General features: G+C 53.0%; 1 protein-coding gene across 1 annotated transcript in view; it reads left to right on the top strand.

Moving 5' to 3' along the window:
• The window catches only part of LOC119938750 (scavenger receptor cysteine-rich type 1 protein M130-like), a 69148-nt gene that overhangs the window by 35952 nt on the left and 12316 nt on the right, over positions 1 to 20880 (top strand). The window contains exons 11-13 of the mRNA XM_038758652.1: positions 14917 to 15231; positions 17018 to 17332; positions 17634 to 17948. Coding sequence (XP_038614580.1) covers positions 14917 to 15231; positions 17018 to 17332; positions 17634 to 17948 — 945 coding nt within the window. The remainder of the gene's footprint in view (positions 1 to 14916; positions 15232 to 17017; positions 17333 to 17633; positions 17949 to 20880) is intronic.

The following is a 20880-nucleotide window of genomic DNA, read 5'->3' as shown; positions in this document are numbered from 1 at the left end:
CCATTACTCTCCCTCCCTTGGGATGCCCTGTGCTCTTCAGCCCCATCGTTCTTCATGTCAATTTCTTCTCCCCCACTGCCATAGGTATGGACCATTGGCACTCTACCACTTTAACTGCCCTCTGCCTGCCTGTACGTGTGTCTGTCTATACCATTAGGTCTGTGGCACTCCTTGTCTGTCCTCTTCCGCGTGTTGGTCCCTCTCTTTCTGTGAGTCTCTCAGCCCTTTTTCTCCCCCAGCAGAGCTTCTCCTCAAGGCTCTGCTCAAGGACTTGAGGAGGGAGTGAGGTAGGGGGGTTCAAGCATCCTGGCAGGGTGCCCTTGGAGCAACATGCCCTATTTGGAACACAGATTGAGTCCTTCCTGATTATCTCGTATCTACCCCAACGCCTAGTACAGTACTTGGCACACAGTAAGTGCCTAACAAATACCAGCGTTATATGTTATTCATCATTATTGTGCAATATTCCAGCCCACCCCAGGAAAAACTCCCAATCCCGCCTGTGGTTTCCTGAGCTGTCCTTGGCCAGATGTTTGCATCTGTTCCATCCCGCTGTGCTCCTTGTGACGATGAGTTTGGCTGTTTGCTGTCTGCCCTAGGTGACCATGTCTAGGGAGCAGCTGTGAGGAGCTGGTGCCGGGGGAGGAATCCCAGCGGCCCTGATTGATCATGAGGCCACCCGGAGGCTCTGTTTGCACCTATGGCCTCGGGCACAGCTGCACGAGTGAGAATTGGGTAAGTGGAGGCGAGTGGTTCCGGGATGGGCAGTATGTGAAGTCGTTTTCTAGCGGCGTTGAAGGAGGATGAAAAACACATGAGGGCACTGAGCCAATAACAGCACTACAATTAGCCTGTAAAATAGCAAGCTACCAACATAGCATTGTAGCAATGATATACGATGTGGCTTTCTTAGTGTTACCCAAGGGCTTAGTACAGTGCTGTGCACACAGTAAGTGCTCAATAAATATGACTGAATGAATGAATGAATGTTACAGAGTGTGGCAGGCTCAGGGGGGATGCCCTCTTGTAGTCACGGTAATGAAATGCTGCTTGGTATGGGCATCGGGGGAGGCAGTGTGGGCGGCAGGATTTCTCTCCACGGGGGGAGATGCAGCCACGACCCCTGACCCCGAGATGCAGGTGACTGGTCCCAGTGGGAAGGGGACATGTCCTGTCACACAGCCTCTTGGCTCACATATGGTGATCCCTCTAGGTTTCAGGATCTGATTGTCCGAGGGAGCTGTGCTCAGGGTAAGGGAGGTTCTGATAACATCTGAAAAGGTAAAGGGGGTTGCTATTGGTCCCGGCCCTGGGCCTACATGGGAGCTGACCAGGGACTGGGAGGAGCCCAGGAGGTCTCCTGTGGTCTGCAGCCACCCCTGGGGGTTTCCTTTAGTCTGGAATGATGTCAGAGTGGGGAAGCCCCTGGGTGGAAGTGACGGTAGGGGTAGGGGACGCATAGGGGCCCATACAACGCCCGACCACTCTGCTTCCCCCTGGGCCCCAGGCCTCAGCCACAGCTTAGTTTCGTGGCAGCTTCCTGAGACACAAACCCCCTACAGGGCCCCGGTCTCTGCAGCTCAGATCCTCCTTGAGATGGGTGGAAGAGCCCTCTGAGAGGTCAGAAAAACCAGTGGGGAATCTCAGAGAGACAAATCTTAGGTTGGTCGGCCCATGGGCAAACCTGGCCCAGCTCTGAGGATCCTGGGATTCCTTGAGGTCCACAGAGAGATAATAATAATAATAATAATAATAATAATAATAATAATAATAATAATAGCATTTGTTAAGTGCTTACTATGTGCAAAACACTGTTCTATGCACTGGGGTGGATACAAAGTGGTCAGGTTGTCCCACATGGGGCTCACAGTCTTAATCCCCTTTTTACAGATGAGACACAGAGAAGTTAAGTGACTTGCCAAAAGTCACACAGCTGACAAGTGGCAGAGCAGGGATTAGAACCCACGACCTCTGACTCCTAAGCCCAGGCTCTTTCCACTGAGCCACGCTGCTTCAGGTGACCACTGACAAGGTCTTGGGGCCAGGAATTCTGGCCAGGAGGCAGGGAGCAGAGCCTGGAGGGGCGGCGGGGATCACTGAGAAGGCTGGGAGCAGCCCAGGTAGGATCCTCTACTGTGGATGCTGTGGATGCAGGAAGAGGAAATGTCCCATCAGCACAGGACCACCCCTGTTCCATGTTTCTGAAAGGTTCATTCCACAGTGGTCTCCTCCTGCCCCAGTCCCTAGCCCCCTGCTTTGCATTCAGGTGAGTGTGGGAATGAAGAAAGAGAAAGGAAATGAAAGAACTCAGATTTGTGGGCATCTCTGAGGGGTTCCTGATCTGATTTTGGCAGGGAGAAAAGGCGGGTTAAGCACAGCCCCTTTCCTGGCCAGAGCATGGGGTTGTGGGGAAATGAGGAGCTTCCAGATGCTTGACGCAGACCTGCAGGAGTAGTTGGGGAGGACATCTCCTGGAGTTCTAGCAGGTCCTGAGGGTGAAGGCCGCAGCTGTGCCAGGGCTCCTCTCTGCCAGGCTATGCTGGGCATGTGCAGTGAGATGTTCACCTGGAATCAATCGATCAACCAGTCATATTTATTGAGTGCTTACTGTGTGCTTCCCCACTCCTCAAGAAACTCCAGTGGCTGTCCATCCACCTCCAAATCAAACAAAAAGTCCTCACTATTGGCTTTAAAACACTCAATCCCCTTGCCCCCTCCCACCTCACCTCACTACTCTTCTACTACAACTACACACTTCGATCCCCTAACGCTAACCTTCTCACTGTACTTCGATCTTGTCTATCTCACCGCCCATCTCTTGCCCACATCCTGCCTGTGACCTGGAATGCCCTCCCTTCTCATAGCTGACAGACACCCCACCCTTCAAAGCCTTACTGAAGGCACATCTCCAAGAGGCCTTCCTTAATAATGATGGCATTTGTTAAGTGCTTACTATGTGCAAAGCACTGTTCTAAGCACTGGGGGGGATACAATGTGATCAAGTTGTCCCACGGGGGGCTCACAGTCTTAATCCCCATTTTTACAGATGGGGTAGCTGAGGCTCAGAGAAGTTAAGTGACTTGCCCAAGGTCACACAGCAGACTTGTGGTGGAGCGGGATTCGAACCCAAGACCTCTGACTCCAAAGCCCGTGCTCTTTCCACTGAGCCACGCTGCTTCTCTTCTGCCTTCCTTGACTAAGCTCTCTCTTCCTTTTTTTTCAACTCCCTTCTCTGTCACCCGGACTTGTTCCCTTTATTCATCCCCCGTCCCAGCTTCACAGCACTTATGTGTGTGTAATTTATTTATTTATATCAATGTCTGTCTTGACTGTAAGATTGTTTTGTGGAGGAAATGTGTCTGTCATATTATTATGTTGTACTCTCCCAAGCACTTAGTACGGTTCTCTGCACACATTAAGTGCTCAGTAAATACACTTGACTGATTGATTGATTGATTGACTGACTGACCAGAATTCATGCAGGCCCATGAGGAATCCAGCCCGAGAGTGGCCAGACCCGTCCCCATCCCAAAGCCCCTTCTCAGCTCAAACAGGCTGTCTTGTCTCTCCAGAATGGAGCGAAAAGTGTCCAGGCTCCGGTCCCTGTACAGGTAAGTCAACCTGTTCACTCCTTCTCTCCTTAGCTCTGTCGTCCCCTCCCCTCCCCTCCCGCCTTCTCTCCTCCTCTCTCTGTCTCCCCTCCCTGTGGCTGGTGACAGCTGAGTGTCTCTTTCCAGAGCGGCACAAGATCCGCGTGGTGGGAGGCGAGACCGAGTGCTCTGGGCGTGTGGAGTTGTGGCACAGTGGCACCTGGGGCACGGTGTGTGATGACTCCTGGGACCTGGCGAATGCAGAGGTGGTGTGCCGGCAGCTGGGCTGTGGCTAGGCCGTGGCCGCCCTTGGGGAGGCTGCGTACGGTCCGGGCACTGGGCCCATCTGGCTGGATGAGGTGGCGTGCAGGGGGCAAGAGACCTCCCTGTGGGACTGCCCCACGGGGCCGAGGGTGCAAGGTGACTGTCAGTATAAGGAGGACGCGGCGGTGAATTGCTCTGGTGAGGGCCAGGGGACAAGGCAGGGGACTGGGGGCCAGGTCGAGAGGAGGGGGAACTGGGTGACACACTTGTCTGGAGCCTAAGCAGAACCAAGCCTGGATTCCCAGGACCAAAATTTGGTGGGAGGAGGGAGGGGAGTGAGGACTCTCCAGTCTGTTTGAGAAAAGCATTTCTAGGAGAGTCATCTTGGAACCGATGCCTCACTGCCCTTGGCTCAGGTTCTGCTCCTGGCTCATGCCCCACCCTATCTATTGCAGGTATTACAGGGACCACGGAGATATTGCCATTTGCTCCAGGTAACTGCCCCCCCAACACAGGCTAAGGGGACTAGAGCTCTCCCTTTCCCCCAGCTGCAAATGTGCTCATCGTCCTAGCATTAACTGATCTGCCACAGGCACCCACCATGACCCGTGCTCAGGAACCCTGGGGAAAGGGAAAGGTGCATGGGGAGAGGAGGTGGGATTCTCCCTCCTGGTTAGTTTTTTCCTGGGGAGACCCTGGGACTCAGACAGGTCCCACCCTCTTTCTATTGTGATGGGGTGATTCCAAGGAGTGGATGGGGTTTGTGCTTCCAGCCTGCATTGGGCACAGGTTGGACTGTTCCTACTCACATGCCCGGACTCTCCTCTGGGATCTGAACCATCTGCTGGCCCGGGATGCTGCCTCTGACCTGGGAGGAGAAGTGGGGGCAGCTACTGGTTGGATGAGGCTGATGCCAAACCTCAACAGCTCGGCTCCGTGAGCTCGGGGTTGTCGACAATTCAAGTTCCGGGGTCACTGGTTCAAGTCCTGGGGGACTTTGAAGGAGGGGAGATCTGCACATGAACTGAAGGTTCTGGAGTCCCCCTCCACAGAGGGTCATGGTCCTCAGGGCCCGGCAGGGGAGGGGAAGCCTGGTGTTTGAAAGCCCTCACGGCCCCGGTGGGTGTCTCTACTGTCAGGGTTGAGCTTCACGGTGGAGACCTTTCCCCGGATTCTGTGCGTCGTGCTGGGAGCCCTGCTCTTCCTGGTCCTGGCCATCCTAGGGGCTCAGGTGCTGCAGCAGAGATCCCAGCGCAGAGGTGGGGATGCACGTGGTCATGGGGAGTGACCCGGGAGGGGAATGGGGGTGGCGGGGAGGGCCCAATGGAGGAAAGAGCGGAGGTACCCAGAAGAGTGACAGGAAGCTGCCCGGACCCAGACAGATGAGCACTTGGAGGTGCTGGGGCCCAGGACAGGGTGGGTGAGTCTGGGAATCTGTGTTTCTGAGCTGATACCCTCATCCTCAGCCTCCTACCGTCACGAGGATTCTCTCTCCGAGGCCGTATACCAGGAGCTCAAATATGTGCCGACAGGGGAGGACAGATTGAGCCTCCGAGGTATGTGTGCCCCCAACCTTACTTGACCCCACAATTCCTGAGCAGATGCAGGCTACCCCCATCCAGCCCCCATCCTGCAACCACTCCTGAGCCCAATCAAGGGAAAGATCTGTCCTGGGAACGGACCCCCTGCTGGGCAACTGACCTTTCTCTGCAGTGAGACAGGGGTCCAGGGCTGTGAGGGAGGGGACTCAGTTCTGGGGGGGGGTGGTCCCATCTTTGTTCTCCCCCAGCTCCACTGACAGAATGGCCACCCCACTCCCCCATCTCCCTGAGCCCTACCCTTGCTCCTGTCAGGAAGGTAACAGCCCTGGCACTGTGATGACATCTCCACACATACCCTCCTGGACCCCCAGGGCAGCAGGCAGCACGGGGTGGCCCCAGAGTGATACTTTGACTCTTACGACTCTCAGTGGTCCCAGGATGATACTTTGACCCTGACGACTCTCACCCCTCCCTTTCTTCCCTGACTTCTTGGAGATTATCCCACCGTCGGGATCTGTCATTGTGAAATTTTACCTCACCACCTCCTCCATAGAGACCCTTCCTTAGAAAGTAATTATTCCAGCCCCGAGCTCCAGGCGGAGGTGGTGTAGATGATAAGATCAGGGGTGCGGAGCCCTGGGGCATGGAGGAGGTGACAGGGAAGATCAGGAGTACAGGGTGACAGGGAGTAAGGACAATGGGGTTTTTCCTTCCATCTGATCCCGGGACAAGTCTCTGTATTTCCCCTTCAGGCTCCGGGCCCAGGGGCTCGGTTGCCCAGCTGCCGTATTATACCGGTTTCAGCGAGGAGAGGGATGTAGACAGAGTTATGGGGAGGGGAGACACCAGAGGGCCTCTCCTCAGGATGGAGGAGTTGGTCCAGCAGCTTTGGGAGTCTTAGGGCAGTAGTATGGAGGCCGGGGGGTGGTCTCTGGAGGAACGGGTCCTGGACCTCCTTCCTGGTGGACTAGATTCCCCGTGTGGGGGGGGGGGGGTGCAGCAGTGTCCAGGGAAGTGGGTGCCCAGTTCCCGAGAGGCCAGAGATGGGTCCAGGCTGCTGGGGGCATGGGCTCGGTCCTGGGGCCAGGTGGGTGGATGGTGCCTGTGTTTGAACACAGATAGTGCACATTGGGTGCATTAGAGAAGCAGCATGGATCAGTGGAAAGAGCCCGGGCTTGGGAGTCAGAGGTCATGGGTTCGAATCCCGGCTCTGCCACATGTCTGCTGTGTGACCTAGGGCAAGTCACTTAACTTCTCTGAGCCTCAGTTCCCTCATCTGTAAAAAATGGGGATTAAGACTGTGAGCCCCACGTGGGACATCCTGATCACATTGTATCCCCCCCAGCGCTTAGAACAGTGCTTTGCACATAGTAAGAGCTTAACAAATGCCATTATTACATTTATTATTACATTGGGTGGGGCATCTGAGGGGAAACCAGGTGCAGGGAACCCCGGGTCATGCCCTGCTGACTGTCCTGTCGCTGCTCAGAGCGAGGTTCCCACGGGGAGCAGGACTGGGAGTACGACAACGAGGAGGATCCCTGGCCCAGTGACATCCCCCGATCACCAGGGGAGAGGGGTGAGCCACAGAGGGGCTCCTGGGATCTACCTGACTGTGCCCACGGGACTGGGTTTGGATTGTCTTATGGGGGACTGTGTCACCCTGTGAGGGGGCATGTTATCTGGGGGGTTGGGGGACTGTCATCCCATGGGGGGGTTCATATGGGACAGTATCATCCCATGTGGGGGTCATGTCATCCCATGGGGTTGTCTGTATCATCCTGTGGGCAATCAGCGCCATCCCTTGTGGGGCCATAGCCTGGGACTGGGACAGGTAACGATCCACCTTTTCCTCCTTCAGCTGCCTTCTGAACTCCTCTAGGCATCTCCCTGTCCCCAGCCCCACCGCAGGGCCCTGGTGGACCCCAGACCCTCCCATGAGTGGAGGTGGATCACTTTGGCCCTGGGAAGGGTGAGGGCCATGGAGGGGCCACAGCTCAGCATGTCACTACAAGACAGGGCCCATCTCTGCCCCTAGATGCAGACCCCTTTCCATTGGAGGATCTGGCTGATGGCTACGATGACGCCGGTGTTCCTGACCCCTTGCTGAGCAGTGCGGTTGCCCTGGAAACCTCAGTGGGAGCACCTGGAAGTGGGGTCTCCCTGTCAGGTGAGTTGGGAAGGGACAGTCCTCCCATGACTCCGACAGCACGGCCGGGGGAGTGAGACCCTGTATCCAGGGCTGGCAGGGAGAGCAGCCGTTTGGCCCCCGCGCCACCCCGGTTCCCTATTGCCAGTTTCAGGTCAGTCTTTGCCATCCCGAGAGGAGGCTGAGGACTCTGGGGCAGGAACAGGTGACCGGTCGTTGCCCCCCGAGGATCCAGGTTACGACGATGCAGAACTCTGTGTCCAGGACGTTCCCATGAGAGCAGCTGAGCCCGGAGCCCAGAGCCCGGAGACCAGTTCCTGGGTCTCTGACCCTGCTGCCCGTCCGGGCTGGGGACCTCAGTAGGCATCACCCTACCACCTACTGCGGCATACCACCCCTAGGACAGGCCCCGGTGAGGTGGGGTGATGTTTCCAGTTTGCTTTGCCTTGCCTGTAGGCACTGCCTTGCCCAGAACTGTGTGGACACCCTTAGCCTTCGATGTTGGCTGTTACACCCATTAAATCTGTCTACCCTGGATGTCTGTGTGGGCCAGCATTATACTGGGGCTCTGTGTGGTTAGGGGGGATTTGGTGCGGGGTCTCTTCGGGGTCTGAGTTTGGGGAAATGCTTAGTTCTAAAGTCAGATAGTGAGGATTCAGATGGTTCCCACCCCCAGCAGCTCTGTACCCGTGGCTGTGGAGGGTATGGACATTCACAGTGCTCGGATTTAGGAGTCAGAAGTTATGGGTTTTAATCCCTGCTCCACCACTTGTCAGCTGTGTGACTTTGGGCAAGTCATATAACTTCTCTGTGCCTGTTACCTCATCTGCAAAATGGGGATTAAGACTGTGAGCCCCACATGAGACAACCTGATGACCAGCCCTTAGAACAGTACTTGGCACATAGTAAATGCTTAACAAATACCATCATCATTATTATTATTATCTGGGCCCTGGTGGGTCAACCACGTCAAATGCCAACCTAGTGACCTCTCCCTCTGGGAGTGCCCATCTGCCCCCTGGAACTAGCGGTCCTGCTTCCAGGGAGAGGAAACCAGATCACAGGTGCAGGTAGGGGACTTCTGTCTTTCCTTGTCCTTCAGTGTGTCTGTAATCTCCATCTGTCTGTCCCAACCATCTGTCCGCCCACCCATCCAACATAACGGCCCTCGTTGTTTCCTGGCCAGAGGTGGGCCCGTGAAGTGTCTGGAGCTTCATGGGAGAGAGGCCCTACCTGGCCCTCAACTCAGAACTGGGGGGTGGTCCCCCAGAGTTCTACCAGGGCCTGAGGGAGAAGGCAGCTGCTTGTTTGGTTGTGCCCGACCTCCCATCCGAGCGGCCAGACCGGGCATGTTACAGTAAGATAGTGATAAAGACCCAGACCCCAGGGAGAATCTTCACCCAGGCTCCGTCAGTCCGGGTGCCCATTCCCGGATTTGACAGATGAGGTAACTGAGGCACAGAGAAGCCAAGTGACTTGCCTAAAGTCACAGCTGAGAGTGGCAGAGCCGGGATTAGAATCTATGACCTTTGACTTCCAAGCCCTGGCCCGTTCCGGTGAGCCATGACGCTTCTCTGAATAACTGGACCTGAGTGGTTCCGGGAGGGCATTGCATGAAGTCATTTTCTAATGGCGTTGAAACACTGTGTCGGTAATATTACTGCAATTTTACTGTAATATCGCGATCTACCAATACAGCACTGTAGCCTCACCCTCGGCTTCAAGGCTGTCCGTCACCTCGCCCCCTCCTACCTCACTTCCCTTCTCTGCTTCTCCAGCCCAGCCCGCACCCTCCGCTCCTCTGCCGCTAATCTCCTCACCGTGCCTCGTTCTCGCCTGTCCCGCTGTCGACCCCCGGCCCACGTCATCCCCCGGGCCTGGAATGCCCCCAATCCCTCTGCCCCTCCGCCAAGCTAGCTCTCTTCCTCCCTTCAAGGCCCTACTGAGAGCTCACCTCCTCCAGGAGGCCTTCCCACACTGAGCCCCCTCCTTCCTCTCCCCATCGTCCCCCCCTCCTTCCCTTCCCCACAGCATCTGTATATATGTATATATGTTTGTACATATTTATTACTCTATTTATTTTACTTGTACATATCTATTCTATTTATTTTATTTTGTTAATATGTTTGGTTTTGTTCTCTGTCTCCCCCTTCTAGACTGTGAGCCCACTGTTGGGTAGGGACTGTCTCTATATGTTGCCAACTTGTACTTCTCAAGCGCTTAGTACGGTGCTCTGCACACAGTAAGCGCTCAATAAATACGATTGATTGATTGATTGATTGATTGTAGCAATAATATACAATGTGGGTTTGTCAGAGCGACAGGCCCGGGAAAAGTCCGCGGGGCCTGGTGCCGCGGGCGCCCTCTAGTGGTCACGACCGGGATGTGCTGCTTGCGGGGCCTGATTTGGGTTCTGATTGGTATTCATTCATTCATTCATTCATCATCATCATCATCAATCGTATTTATTGAGCGCTTACTATGTGCAGAGCACTGTACTAAGCGCTTGGGAAGTACAAATTGGCAACATATAGAGACAGTCCCTACCCAAGAGTGGGCTCACAGTCTAAAAGGGGGAGACAGAGAACAAAACCAAACATACTAACAAAATGAAATAAATAGGATAGATATGTACAAGTAAAATAAATAAATAAATAAATAGAGTAATAAATATGTACAACCATATATACATATATACAGGTGCTGTGGGTAAGGGAAGGAGGTAAGACGGCGGGGATGGAGAGGGGGACGAGGGGGAGAGGAAGGAAGGGGCTCAGTCGTATTTATTGAGCGCTTACTGTGTATCCACGCTTGCTTGGGCCACTGCTCCTCCCTGTCCCGTGGGGCTGAAAGGGAGATTATCCGAGCCTCGGCTGGAGAGTGTTGGCCAAGTTTGTCATTCATTCATTCATTCAGTCGTATTTATTGAGCGCTTACTGCGTGCAGAGCACTGTACTAAGCGCTTGGGAATCAATCAATCGTATTTATTGAGCTCTTACTGTGCGCAGAGCACTGTACTAAGCGCTTGGGAAGTACAAGTCGGCCACATCTAGAGACGGTCCCTACCCAACAGCAGGCTCACAGTCTAGAAGGGGGAGACAGACAACAAAACAAAACATATTAACAAAATAAAATAGAATAAATATGTACAAATAAATAGAGTAATAAATACATACAAACATATATACATATATACAGGTGCTGTGGGGAGGGGAAGGAGGTAAGGCGGGGGAGGGGGAGGAGGGGGAAGAAGGTGCTTCAAAATCAATCAATCAATCGTATTTATTGAGCACTTACTGTGTGCAGAGCACTGTACTAAGTGCTTGGGAAGTACAAGTTGGCAACATAAAGAGACAGTCCCTACCCAACAGTGGGCTCACAGTCTAGAAGGGGGAGACAGAGAACAAAACCAAACATATTAATAAAATAAAATAGAGTAGATATGTACAAGTAAAATAAGTAAATAGAATAATAAATATGTACAAACATATATACAGGTGCTGTGGGGAAGGGAAGGAGGCAATACGGGGGGGACGGAGAAGGGGCCGAGGGGGAGCGCTTGGAGAAGCAGTGTGGCTCAGTGGAAAGAGCCCGAGCTTTGGAGTTAGAGGTCATGGCTCCGCCAACCGTCAGCTGTGTGACTTTGGGCAAGTCACTTCATTTCTCTGTGCCTCCGTTACCTCATCTGTAAAATGGGGATTAAAACTGTGAGCCCCCAGTGGGACAACCTGATCACTTTGTAACCTCCCCAGCGCTTATAACAGTGCTTTGCATATAGTAAGGGCTTAACAAATACCATCATTATTGTTAACAAATGCCACCATTATTATTATTAAGGGAGGGAGAAGGGTACCTGCTCTGGGTCCCTTCCCACATTCAATCAATCACTCTTCCCTAACTCCTCGTACCATTCTCATTCCCCACGGTCCCTCCATTGCCTCCTTCCTCTGTACCCCTTCCTCCTCCCTTTCTCCAGAGGTCACACACAGGCAAGGGTTTGGGGCTTTTTTATTGGTATTTATTAAGCGCTTATTGTGTGCCAGGGCACTGTTCTAAGTGCTGGGTAGATACAATCTAATCAGGATGGACATAGTCCCTGTCCCACATGGGGCTCATAGTTTTAATCTCCTTTTTATAGATGAGGTAACTGAGGCACTTCCTGCAACCCGGCCCGGGGCAGAGATGCCCCGAGTGCCTCTAACTCTGTGGCTGCTTCCCAGCGAGTCCCCCATAGAGACCCCCTCCCCCACCCCATTTCCCACTCCCAGATCCACCCCTCCCTGAGGCACAGGAACCCTGAAGATTCCACAAGGGAGACCTAGGATGAGCCTGGAACCTTTAATCAATCAATCGTATTTATTGAGCGCTTACTGTGTGCAGAGCACTGTACTAAGCGCTTGGGAAGTACAAGTTGGCAACATATAGAGAACCTTTAATTCATGAGACACCCATGTCCATGGTCAGGCCCATATGGGCCGTCTTTGTTCCAACGACCATGCGTGGTGCCAGGCTGGGTCAGGACACCTGAAGTCCCCTCTAGCTCTGCTCAGTGCCAGTATAGACACCCACTGGGGATAGACTAAGGAGAGCCCAAGAGTCCCCGGTCCACTTAATACAGTGCTAAGCACTTAGTACAGTACTTTGCACACAGTAGATGCTCAATAAATAGGGCTGAAAGAAAGAACGGTCCCCACCGTGCTGGAGACGTGAGCCCTGCCCCCTCTGTCTGTGGGCACAGTCGGCCCACCTGCGGGGTTGGACAGCCAACATGGTGGTGTCACAGCTGCTCCAGCAGATTGCAATCGGACCCACGGGGGTACAAGAAATGTTTTCTCTTGGGGGGCACAAGTTTGCATCTCTCACCAGAGAGGAAGGAGCAGCGGGGCCGCATCCAGCTTATCTCACTCTGACTGCACCAACTTCCCCCCAGTATTCAGAGGCTCAAGCTGCCTTAGTGAACTTAGAAAGCTGAAATATCCTGATATTCCCTACCTTAACATCCCACAGTAGCAGTCACACACACTTCCACACACAAGCCCACAGATACACAACATAGGCACACCATGAGTACAATGAAGAGAGCAAGCGGAGGATCGGCCATTCACAGAGAAAATCAGTCACCCAGGATTAAGAGGATCAAGGGAGACCGAGGGTGGAGAGCAGAGGCGGGGAGTGAGGTGGCGGGGGGCTGGGCTGAGAAAGACCTGACTTGGAGGAGACTAAAGGGACAGTGTGGGTGTTTTTTGGGAATGGATGACGGGTGAGGGGGTTGGAGGGAGGGTCTGATTGGGCATGGATTCGGGTGTGGACAAAGCCAGTCCTCGGGGATCATGGAGAGTCACTGGACGGGCTGCCGGGTGGGAGGTGGGGCCAGACCGGGGCAGCAGACCCCATTGGAAACAATCCCCTACCCTGAGAGGCAGGGCGCTGATCTCTACGGTTGGGGCGCGTGCTGATACGCAGCCTTTTTGCTCATATATGGCGATCAATGTGGGGTTCAGGATCCTATTGGCCCTGGGAGCTGTGCACATGGCAGATGGAGGTTCTGATAATCTCTGAAAAGGTAAAGGGGGCTCCTATTGGCTCCCACCCAGGCATACAGTGGGGTGGGGGGTGGGGTGGGGCTGGATCTATAAATTTCCCTCCCATTTCCTGGCTCCTCTCTCAGACGCTGTGTGGCCCAGTGGTGTGGGCACAGACAGGCTGGGTGGAGTGTGCGGTGTTGGGATGGCCATGGGGAGACGACCCTCGCCTCAGGGACTTGTTTTCCTGGTCCTCGGTGTTTTTGTGACCACTCCGGGTAAGTTTCAGTCCATCCCCGTGGTCTGGCCATCGGGTGGATCAGGCCAGACGGGCCATAGAACCAGGCCGGAGCTGGGGACAGAGGGCCAGAGTTTAGTGGACAGGGCGCTTCTCCCTTGGGGATGCCTTGTATTGGGGCGGGGGTGGAGATGTCTCTGACAAAAGGGTCTCAGCATGCTCAGGGCTCTCGTGCCCTTTCCTGGGGGTTGTAAGTAATTCAGGGACTTTTGAGCTGGCACAGAAGGGCTGAAGTTGCAGTTGGGGAATATAAAGTGGAGAGTTGAGTGATTAACTGAGGAAAGCCTTCTGGAAGTTGTGTTATTTTCAGAACAACTTTGAGTATGAGAAAACAATGGCCTATTGGATATGAAGGAGGAGAGAGTTCCAGGCTGGTTAGAAGGGCATCAGCACGGGGTTGGAGGTGGGAATAGGCCAATTTGGGAGGAACCAAGGGTGTGAGCTGGGGTGTTGTGGGAGTGGAGGGAGGCTAAGTAGTGGGGAGAGAGATAATTAAGTGCCTCGTAGCCGCTGATCATCATCATCATCATCATCAATCGTATTTATTGAGCGCTTACTATGTGCAGAGCACTGTACTAAGCACTTGGGAAGTACAAATTGGCAACAAATAGAGACAGTCCCTACCCAACAGTGGGCTCACAATCTAAAAGGGGGGAGACTGAGAACCAAACCAAACATACTAACAAAATAAAATAAATAGAATAGATACGTACAAGTAAAATAAATAAATAGAGTAATAAATATGTACAAACATATAAACATATATACAGGTGCTGTGGGGAAGGGAAGGAGGTAAGATGAGGGGATGGAGAGGGGGACGAGGGGGAGAGGAAGGAAGGGGCTCAGTCTGGGAAGGCCTCCTGGAGGAGGTGAGCTCTCAGTAGGGCCTTGAAGGGAAGGCCCTTGATCAAGAGTTTCCGTTTGATGTGGAAAGGAATGGGCATTGGTGGGAGGTTTTTGAGGAGTGGGGAGTTGTGTTTAGACAAATGAACTCGGCAGTGAGTGAAATGTGAATCGGAGAGTGGAGAGATGGAGGCAGGAACGTCAGTAAGAAGGCTGATGCAGAAGCTAGGATGGGAGGGATTAGGGCTCAGATTAGGGTTTTGGCCATTAGGACAGAGAGGAAGAAGTAGATTCTGGAAAAGTTGTGGAATAAGAACCAATCTCTGACTCTGTTCCTTTCCTCCTCACAGCTGATCTCCACCCACACCTCAACCCATCCAGCTTCTCCTCCTTGCCCTCCCCTACTCCCCACCCCACCCCTCAATATCCAAAGAGTCCCTGCCCCAAGTTCCCCTGCTATCCCTCATCCAGTGAGCTGTCTCCATCCCAGTCAGAAATGTGGTTCTTTTCCCCAACACCAGTCCAGGGAAAGGGAGGAGGGTGCATTGCTGTGGCCAAGGGTCCCCTGGATCAATTGATAAGCCCTTGGGGGTCCCAGATAAGGAGGTGGGGGGATAAGTTGCTTCTGGCCTGGGGTGGACGTGTGATAGGGGAGCAGGACCGGGGTCTCCCCTGTGACTGGGTGAGGATGTCTGTGTTGCAGGGGCAGTGGCTGACGAGCTGAGGCTGGTGGATGGAGAGAGCCCATGTGAGGGGCGCGTGGAGGTGGAACATGATGGACAGTGGGGGACGGTTTGCGATGACGACTGGGGCATGGACGATGCAGCTGTAGTGTGCAGACAGCTGGGATGTGGGTCTGCAGTCAGTGCCCTTGGTCAGGCCCAATATGGAGTGGGGTCTGGGATCATTTTGCTGGATGATATGTCCTGCAATGGTGATGAGGCGGCTCTCTGGAACTGCAGTCATGCCGAATGGGGAAAGAGTGATTGTGCTCACAGCGAGGATGCCGGAGTGCGGTGTTCAGGTAAGGCTAGGCTGTTGTCCCCCCCATACAGAGCCCCAGCCCTGGGGACTAACAAGGAGAGATACATGACCTCCCTGTCCAGGCCCTCCTGGGGCTCCAGCTCTCTGGTGAGGCTCCGTGCCCGGGTGGGGAGGATGGGTGGGTGTCTGGGGTGGAGACTGTGTCCAGTCTCTCCTGGTCCTTGGGTGAATGTGGGGTGGAAAGGGCTGAGATTTGAAGGGGGGACACAAACTGTGAGGGTGCAGGCTTCAGAGGGCAAACAAGCCAGATAGTCACCATTCAGGGTCTTTCAGCCTAGACTGGAAGCTGTTGGTTCTTGTCAGAGCTCTGGGATGTGAAAGAGGCTTGGAGTCCCCCAGCTCCCACCACCGTGGGGGCCCTTGCTCCTCTCACCCCCACAGACAAGCACGTCTAAGATCCAACCCTCTCCTCCAGCTCGCTTTACCCTTGGCCACAACAGGCTCCTGAAAGTGGATGTTGTGGCTGCTCCTTCCGCCTTGGGGTCATCATCATCATCAATCGTATTTATTGAGCGCTTACTATGTGCAGAGCACTGTACTAAGCGCTTGGGAAGTACAAATTGGCAACAGATAGAGACAGTCCCTACCCAACAGTGGGCTCACAGTCTAAAATGTGGGCTCACAGTTTAAAAGTGGGCTAGGTGGCCGCTAGCAGTGGAGGCTGGGTGGGGACAGGGAGGAGTCAAGGATGTTTTCTCTGGCTTGCAGCCATCCTGGGATGGATTTCCTTAGGGTTGGGCCAATAATAATAATAGTGGTATTTATTAACTTCTGACTATGTGCTAGGCACTGTACTAAGTGCTGAGGTGCCTCCAAGATAATCAAGCCAACTCCAGGCAGGGGAGTGGAGGGAGTCCCCTGTGGTCTGGGTAGAACTGAGGGTGGGAGAAAGGGGAAGCAAAGAGGTGTGCTTGGCCCCAAACCACTCTGCTTCCCCATCGGCTCTTTCCCAGAGCCCCTGCAGGACTGGTGCTGGCTTCCCCAGGACACAAATCCCCTGGGACCTTAAGGCTCCAGACCCACACCCACTGGGGATCCAGGCAATCTGCAGGAAATTCTGGGTCTCCACGATCTGGTTTGGTTGGCCTAAAGCTAAATCTGACTGGGTCCTGGGGCCCCCTGAGGTCTGAGGCTTTGGGGGAGGTGGGACTGCCAGGTGATCACTCCCAGGGATCAGGAACAGGATTTGGGGCTGGGAATTCTAGACAGGGAACAGAGCCTGGAGTGGCCCTGGGTGGACGGGGAGAGGCCAAGGCAGGAACCGCTGTTGCTGCTGTGGCTGCTGAGACTTCAGCGGGAAGGGGAAATACCCTGTCAGCTCCAGCCCCACCTCGGTTCCGGGTCCCTGGATGGTTCATTCCACAGTGGTGGTCTCCTCTCCCCATCCTTAGTCCCCTGCTGTGCATTCAGGTATAAGGGGGAATGAAGAAAGAGAAAGGAAATGAAAGAACTCAGATTAGTTAGGTATCTCTGTGGGAGGATGCCAGCTGCCTCACCTGGCCCTCAGAACACCACTTAGTGGATTTAGGACTTCCAGTAAATGGGAAGTAAATGGGAAATGCGATTGACTGGTTGACATTTTCTCTGAATGCAGAAACAGTGTGTGGGCGATCGGGCTGTGAACTGGGGAACGGGTCCCCAAGGGAGGTAGCGGAGGCTCCGTCTTGAAGGCCTTCAAGTTAAGAACAGATGCAGCCCTTTCCTGTCTGGAGGCAGGGGCTGAAATCGGGGAGGTCTCTTTCTGCATTGTCATTGATGTTTCCCAGATCACAGACATTCCCGGCTGGTCGGGCGGACCCAGCTGTGCGCAGGAAGAGTAGAAGTGATCCATGGAGACACGTGGGGCTCAGTCTGCGACTCCCACTTCCCTCCGGAGGCCGCCGCCGTCCTGTGCCGGGAGCTGCAGTGCGGGGTGGCCGTCTCCGTCCTCGGGGGAGCCCAATTTGGAGAGGGCGAAGGGCCAGTCTGGGATGAAGACTTCCGGTGTGTAGGGAACGAGTCCCTTCTATTTCACTGCTCTAGAGGGTCCCGTCCAAAGGGGACATGCGACCACAGCAGGAACGTCGGAGTCGTCTGCTCAAGTGAGATTCCAGATATGACATCACACACCCACTCGGCCTGCAATGGGCTGGGGCTGGACCCTCTGACTTGCCCCCCTCCCTGAATTCTCCCCCTCACCAGGGACCACAGGGTTCCTGCAGGACTAGACCCTCCAAACTGCCCCTCTTCCCCACCTTCTTCTCCCCCTCCCCAGGGTACCCAGGGTCCCTGCAGGGGCTAAAACCTCCAACCTGCCCCTCCTACCCCTCCCCAGGGAACATAGAGTCCTGGCTGAAGTTTAACCCCTCCAACCTTCTCTGATTCCCATCTCCCCCTCGCTAGGGTTCACAGGGTTCAGGCTGGAGAACGGCAGCACCTGCTGTGAGGGCAGAGTGGAGCTCCAGGTGGTTGGATCCTGGGGAAGCCTCTGTGCAGCCGGTTGGGACCTAGTAAATGCCAACGTCCTGTGCCACCAACTCAGCTGTGGGGTTGCCCTATCAACCCCTGGACGGACGGAATTCGGCAAAGCAACCGGCACCGTGTGGAGGGAGATGTTTCATTGCTCGGGGTTGGAGACCAGTCTGAGGGATTGTCCTGTGATCGCCTTGGGGATTCCTCTCTGTTCCCGTGAAAATGTCGCCTCGGTGATCTGCTCAGGTGAGGAGGATAAATATGGGAAGGAGTCTCCACCATGAGAGTGGGGAGCCAAGGAGCGGGACAGTCCAGAGAGGGGGACAAGTGGCTGGGAATCAATCGATCAATTGCTTTTTTGAGCATTTACTACGTTCAGAGCACTGCACTAAGCACTTGGGAGAGTACAATTAAACAGAACTAGCAGGCCCGTTCCTTGCCCACAATGAACTTACAGGTTAGAAGGGGAGACAAACGTTAGTATGAATAAGTAATTTGTAATATGTAATTTAAAGATATGTACATAGTGCTGTGGGGCAAATATAAAGTGTCCCAAAGATTGAAGTGCTTAGATGATGCAGAAGGGAGAGCGAGCCAGGGCTTAATCGGAGAAGGTCTCTTGGGAAATATGTGACCTGAATAGTGCTTTGAAGGTGAAAAGGATAGTGGTCTGACATATGTGAAGAGGGAGGGAGTACCAGGCCGGGGGGAGGATGTGGGAAAGAGGTTGTTGGCGAGATAGACGAGATTGGGGCACAGTGATTAAGCAGGCATTGGAGGAGCGGAGTGTGCGGGCTGGGCTATGATAGATTAGTGAGTTGAGGTAGGATTGGGTGAGCTGGCTAAGTGCTTTAAAATCAATCAATCAATCGTATTTATTGAGCGCTTACTGTGTGCAGAGCACTGTTTTAAGCGCTTGGTAAGTACAAGTTGGCAACATATAGAGACGGTCCCTACCCAACAGTGGGCTCACAGTCTAAAAGGGGGAGACAGAGAACAAAACCAAACATACTAACAAAATAAATAGAATAGATCTGTACAAGTAAAATAAATAGAGTAATAAATATGTACAAACATATATACATATATACAGGTGCTGTGGGGAAGGGAAGGAGGTAAGATGTGTGGGATGGAGAGGGTTATTGTGTGTGGAGCACTGTACGAAGCCCTTGGGGGAATATAGTACAACAATAAGCAGACAATAAATAATAAACACATTCCCTGCCCACAACATACTGACAGTCTAGAGGGACTACGGTCTGTGGTCCAGAGCAGACTGGTTCTGCTTTGTGGTTTTGCATCATTCCACCTCCGTCGTCCTTCTCTTTCCCTTCCTTTGAAACCCATAGCATCCACTTCTGCCACCTACTTCAGATACCAGTCAATCAATCAATCAATCGTAGTTATTGAGCGCTTACTGTGTGCAGAGCACTGGACTAAGTGCTTGGGAAGTCCAAGTTGGCAAACCGTTGGTAAGGAGTTTCTGTTTGATGCGGAGGTGGATGGGCAGCCACGAAGGGTCTTGAGGAGTGGGGGGACATGGGCTGAATGTTTTTGTTGATAAATGATCTGTGCAGCAAAGTGAAGTATGGATTGGAGTGAGGAGAGATGGGAGTCCAGGAGGTCAGCAAGGTGGCAGATGCTAGTGGTTAAGGCAGGATAGGATGCGTGCTTGGATCAGCATGGAAGCAGAGGAAAGGGTGGATTTTAACAAATATTGTAAAAGGTAGATCCTACAGGATTTGATGACATTGGATATGTTGGAGGAATGAGGGAGATGAGTCGAGGACATGCCAAGTGTAAATGAGGTGGGCTGGTTTGGACTGAGTATTCCAGCGTGGCTCACTGGAAAGAGCCCGGGCTTTGGAGTCGGAGATCACGGGTTCAGATCCTTGGCTCTGCCAATTGTCAGCTGGGTGACTTTGGGCAAGTCGCTTAACTTCTCTGTGCCTCAGTTGCCTCACCTGTAAAATGGGGATGAAGACTGTGAGCCCCACGTGGGACAACCTGATCACCTTGTATACCCCCAGGGCTTAGAACAGTGCTTTGCATATAGTAAGCACTTAACAAATACCATTATTATTATTATTATTATTATTATTATTATTATTTTTATTCCAGAGTGAAATCTTAGGTTCCAGAACAGGATTGTGATCAGCATCAGACCAGGAGCCTACTGCTCCTGGCCAGAAAGGGCTCTTTACTCCATTTCCCAGCCCCATCACTGTCTCCATTCTCCCCAGCTCCATTCTGCTTTCTCTAGGCTGTGAGTTCCTTGTGGGCAGGGAATGTGTCTGTTGTTGCATTGTACTCTCCCAAGTGCTTATTACAGTGCTTATTGCACACACTAAGCACTCAATAAATACGATTGAATGAATGGATGAACATGATCCTTGCCCACAAGGAGCTTACCATCTTCAGGAGGAGACAGGCAATAAAGTAAATGTCATATAGGGGAAATAGTAGAGTATAAGAATATGTAGATAAATGCTGAGGGGCTGGGATGAGTATTAAAGTGTTTAACATCTAACAAATCCTGTCCAACTGTCTTTCATGGCCTAGTGTATAGAGCAAGAGCCTAGGAACCAAAAGAACCTGGGTTCATTCATTCATTCATTCATTAATTCAATCGTATTTATTGAGCGCTTACTGTGTGCAGAGCACTGTACTAAGCGCCTGGGAAATACAAGCTGGCAACATATAGAGATGGTCTGTACCCAACAGTGGGCTCACAGTCTAGAAGGGGGAGACAGACGACAAAACAAAACATATTAACAAAATAAAATAAATAGAATAAATATGTACAAGTAAAATAGAGTAATAAATATGTACAAACATATATACATATATATATACAGGTGATGTGGGGAGGGGAAGGAGGTATGGTGGGGGGGATGGGGAGGGGGAGGAGGGGGCTCAGTCTGGGAAGGCCTCCTGGAGGAGGTGAGCTCTCAAGAGGGCTTTGAAGGGAGGAAGAGAGCTAGCTTGGCGGATGTGCGGAGGGAGGACGGAGGGTTGTAATTCTGGCTCTGCCATTTATCTGTTGTGTGACTTTGCGCAAGTCACTTAGCTTCTCTGTGCCTCAGTTACCTCATCTGTAAACTGGGGGTGAATGTGAGCCCCATGTGGAACAGGAACTGTGTCCAACCTGATTTGCTTGTATCTACCCCAGGGCTTA

The sequence above is a fragment of the Tachyglossus aculeatus genome, chromosome 16, assembly GCF_015852505.1.
Source record: "Tachyglossus aculeatus isolate mTacAcu1 chromosome 16, mTacAcu1.pri, whole genome shotgun sequence".
Taxonomy (NCBI): Eukaryota; Metazoa; Chordata; class Mammalia; order Monotremata; family Tachyglossidae; genus Tachyglossus; species Tachyglossus aculeatus.
This window is presented reverse-complemented; position numbering and strand designations above follow the sequence as displayed.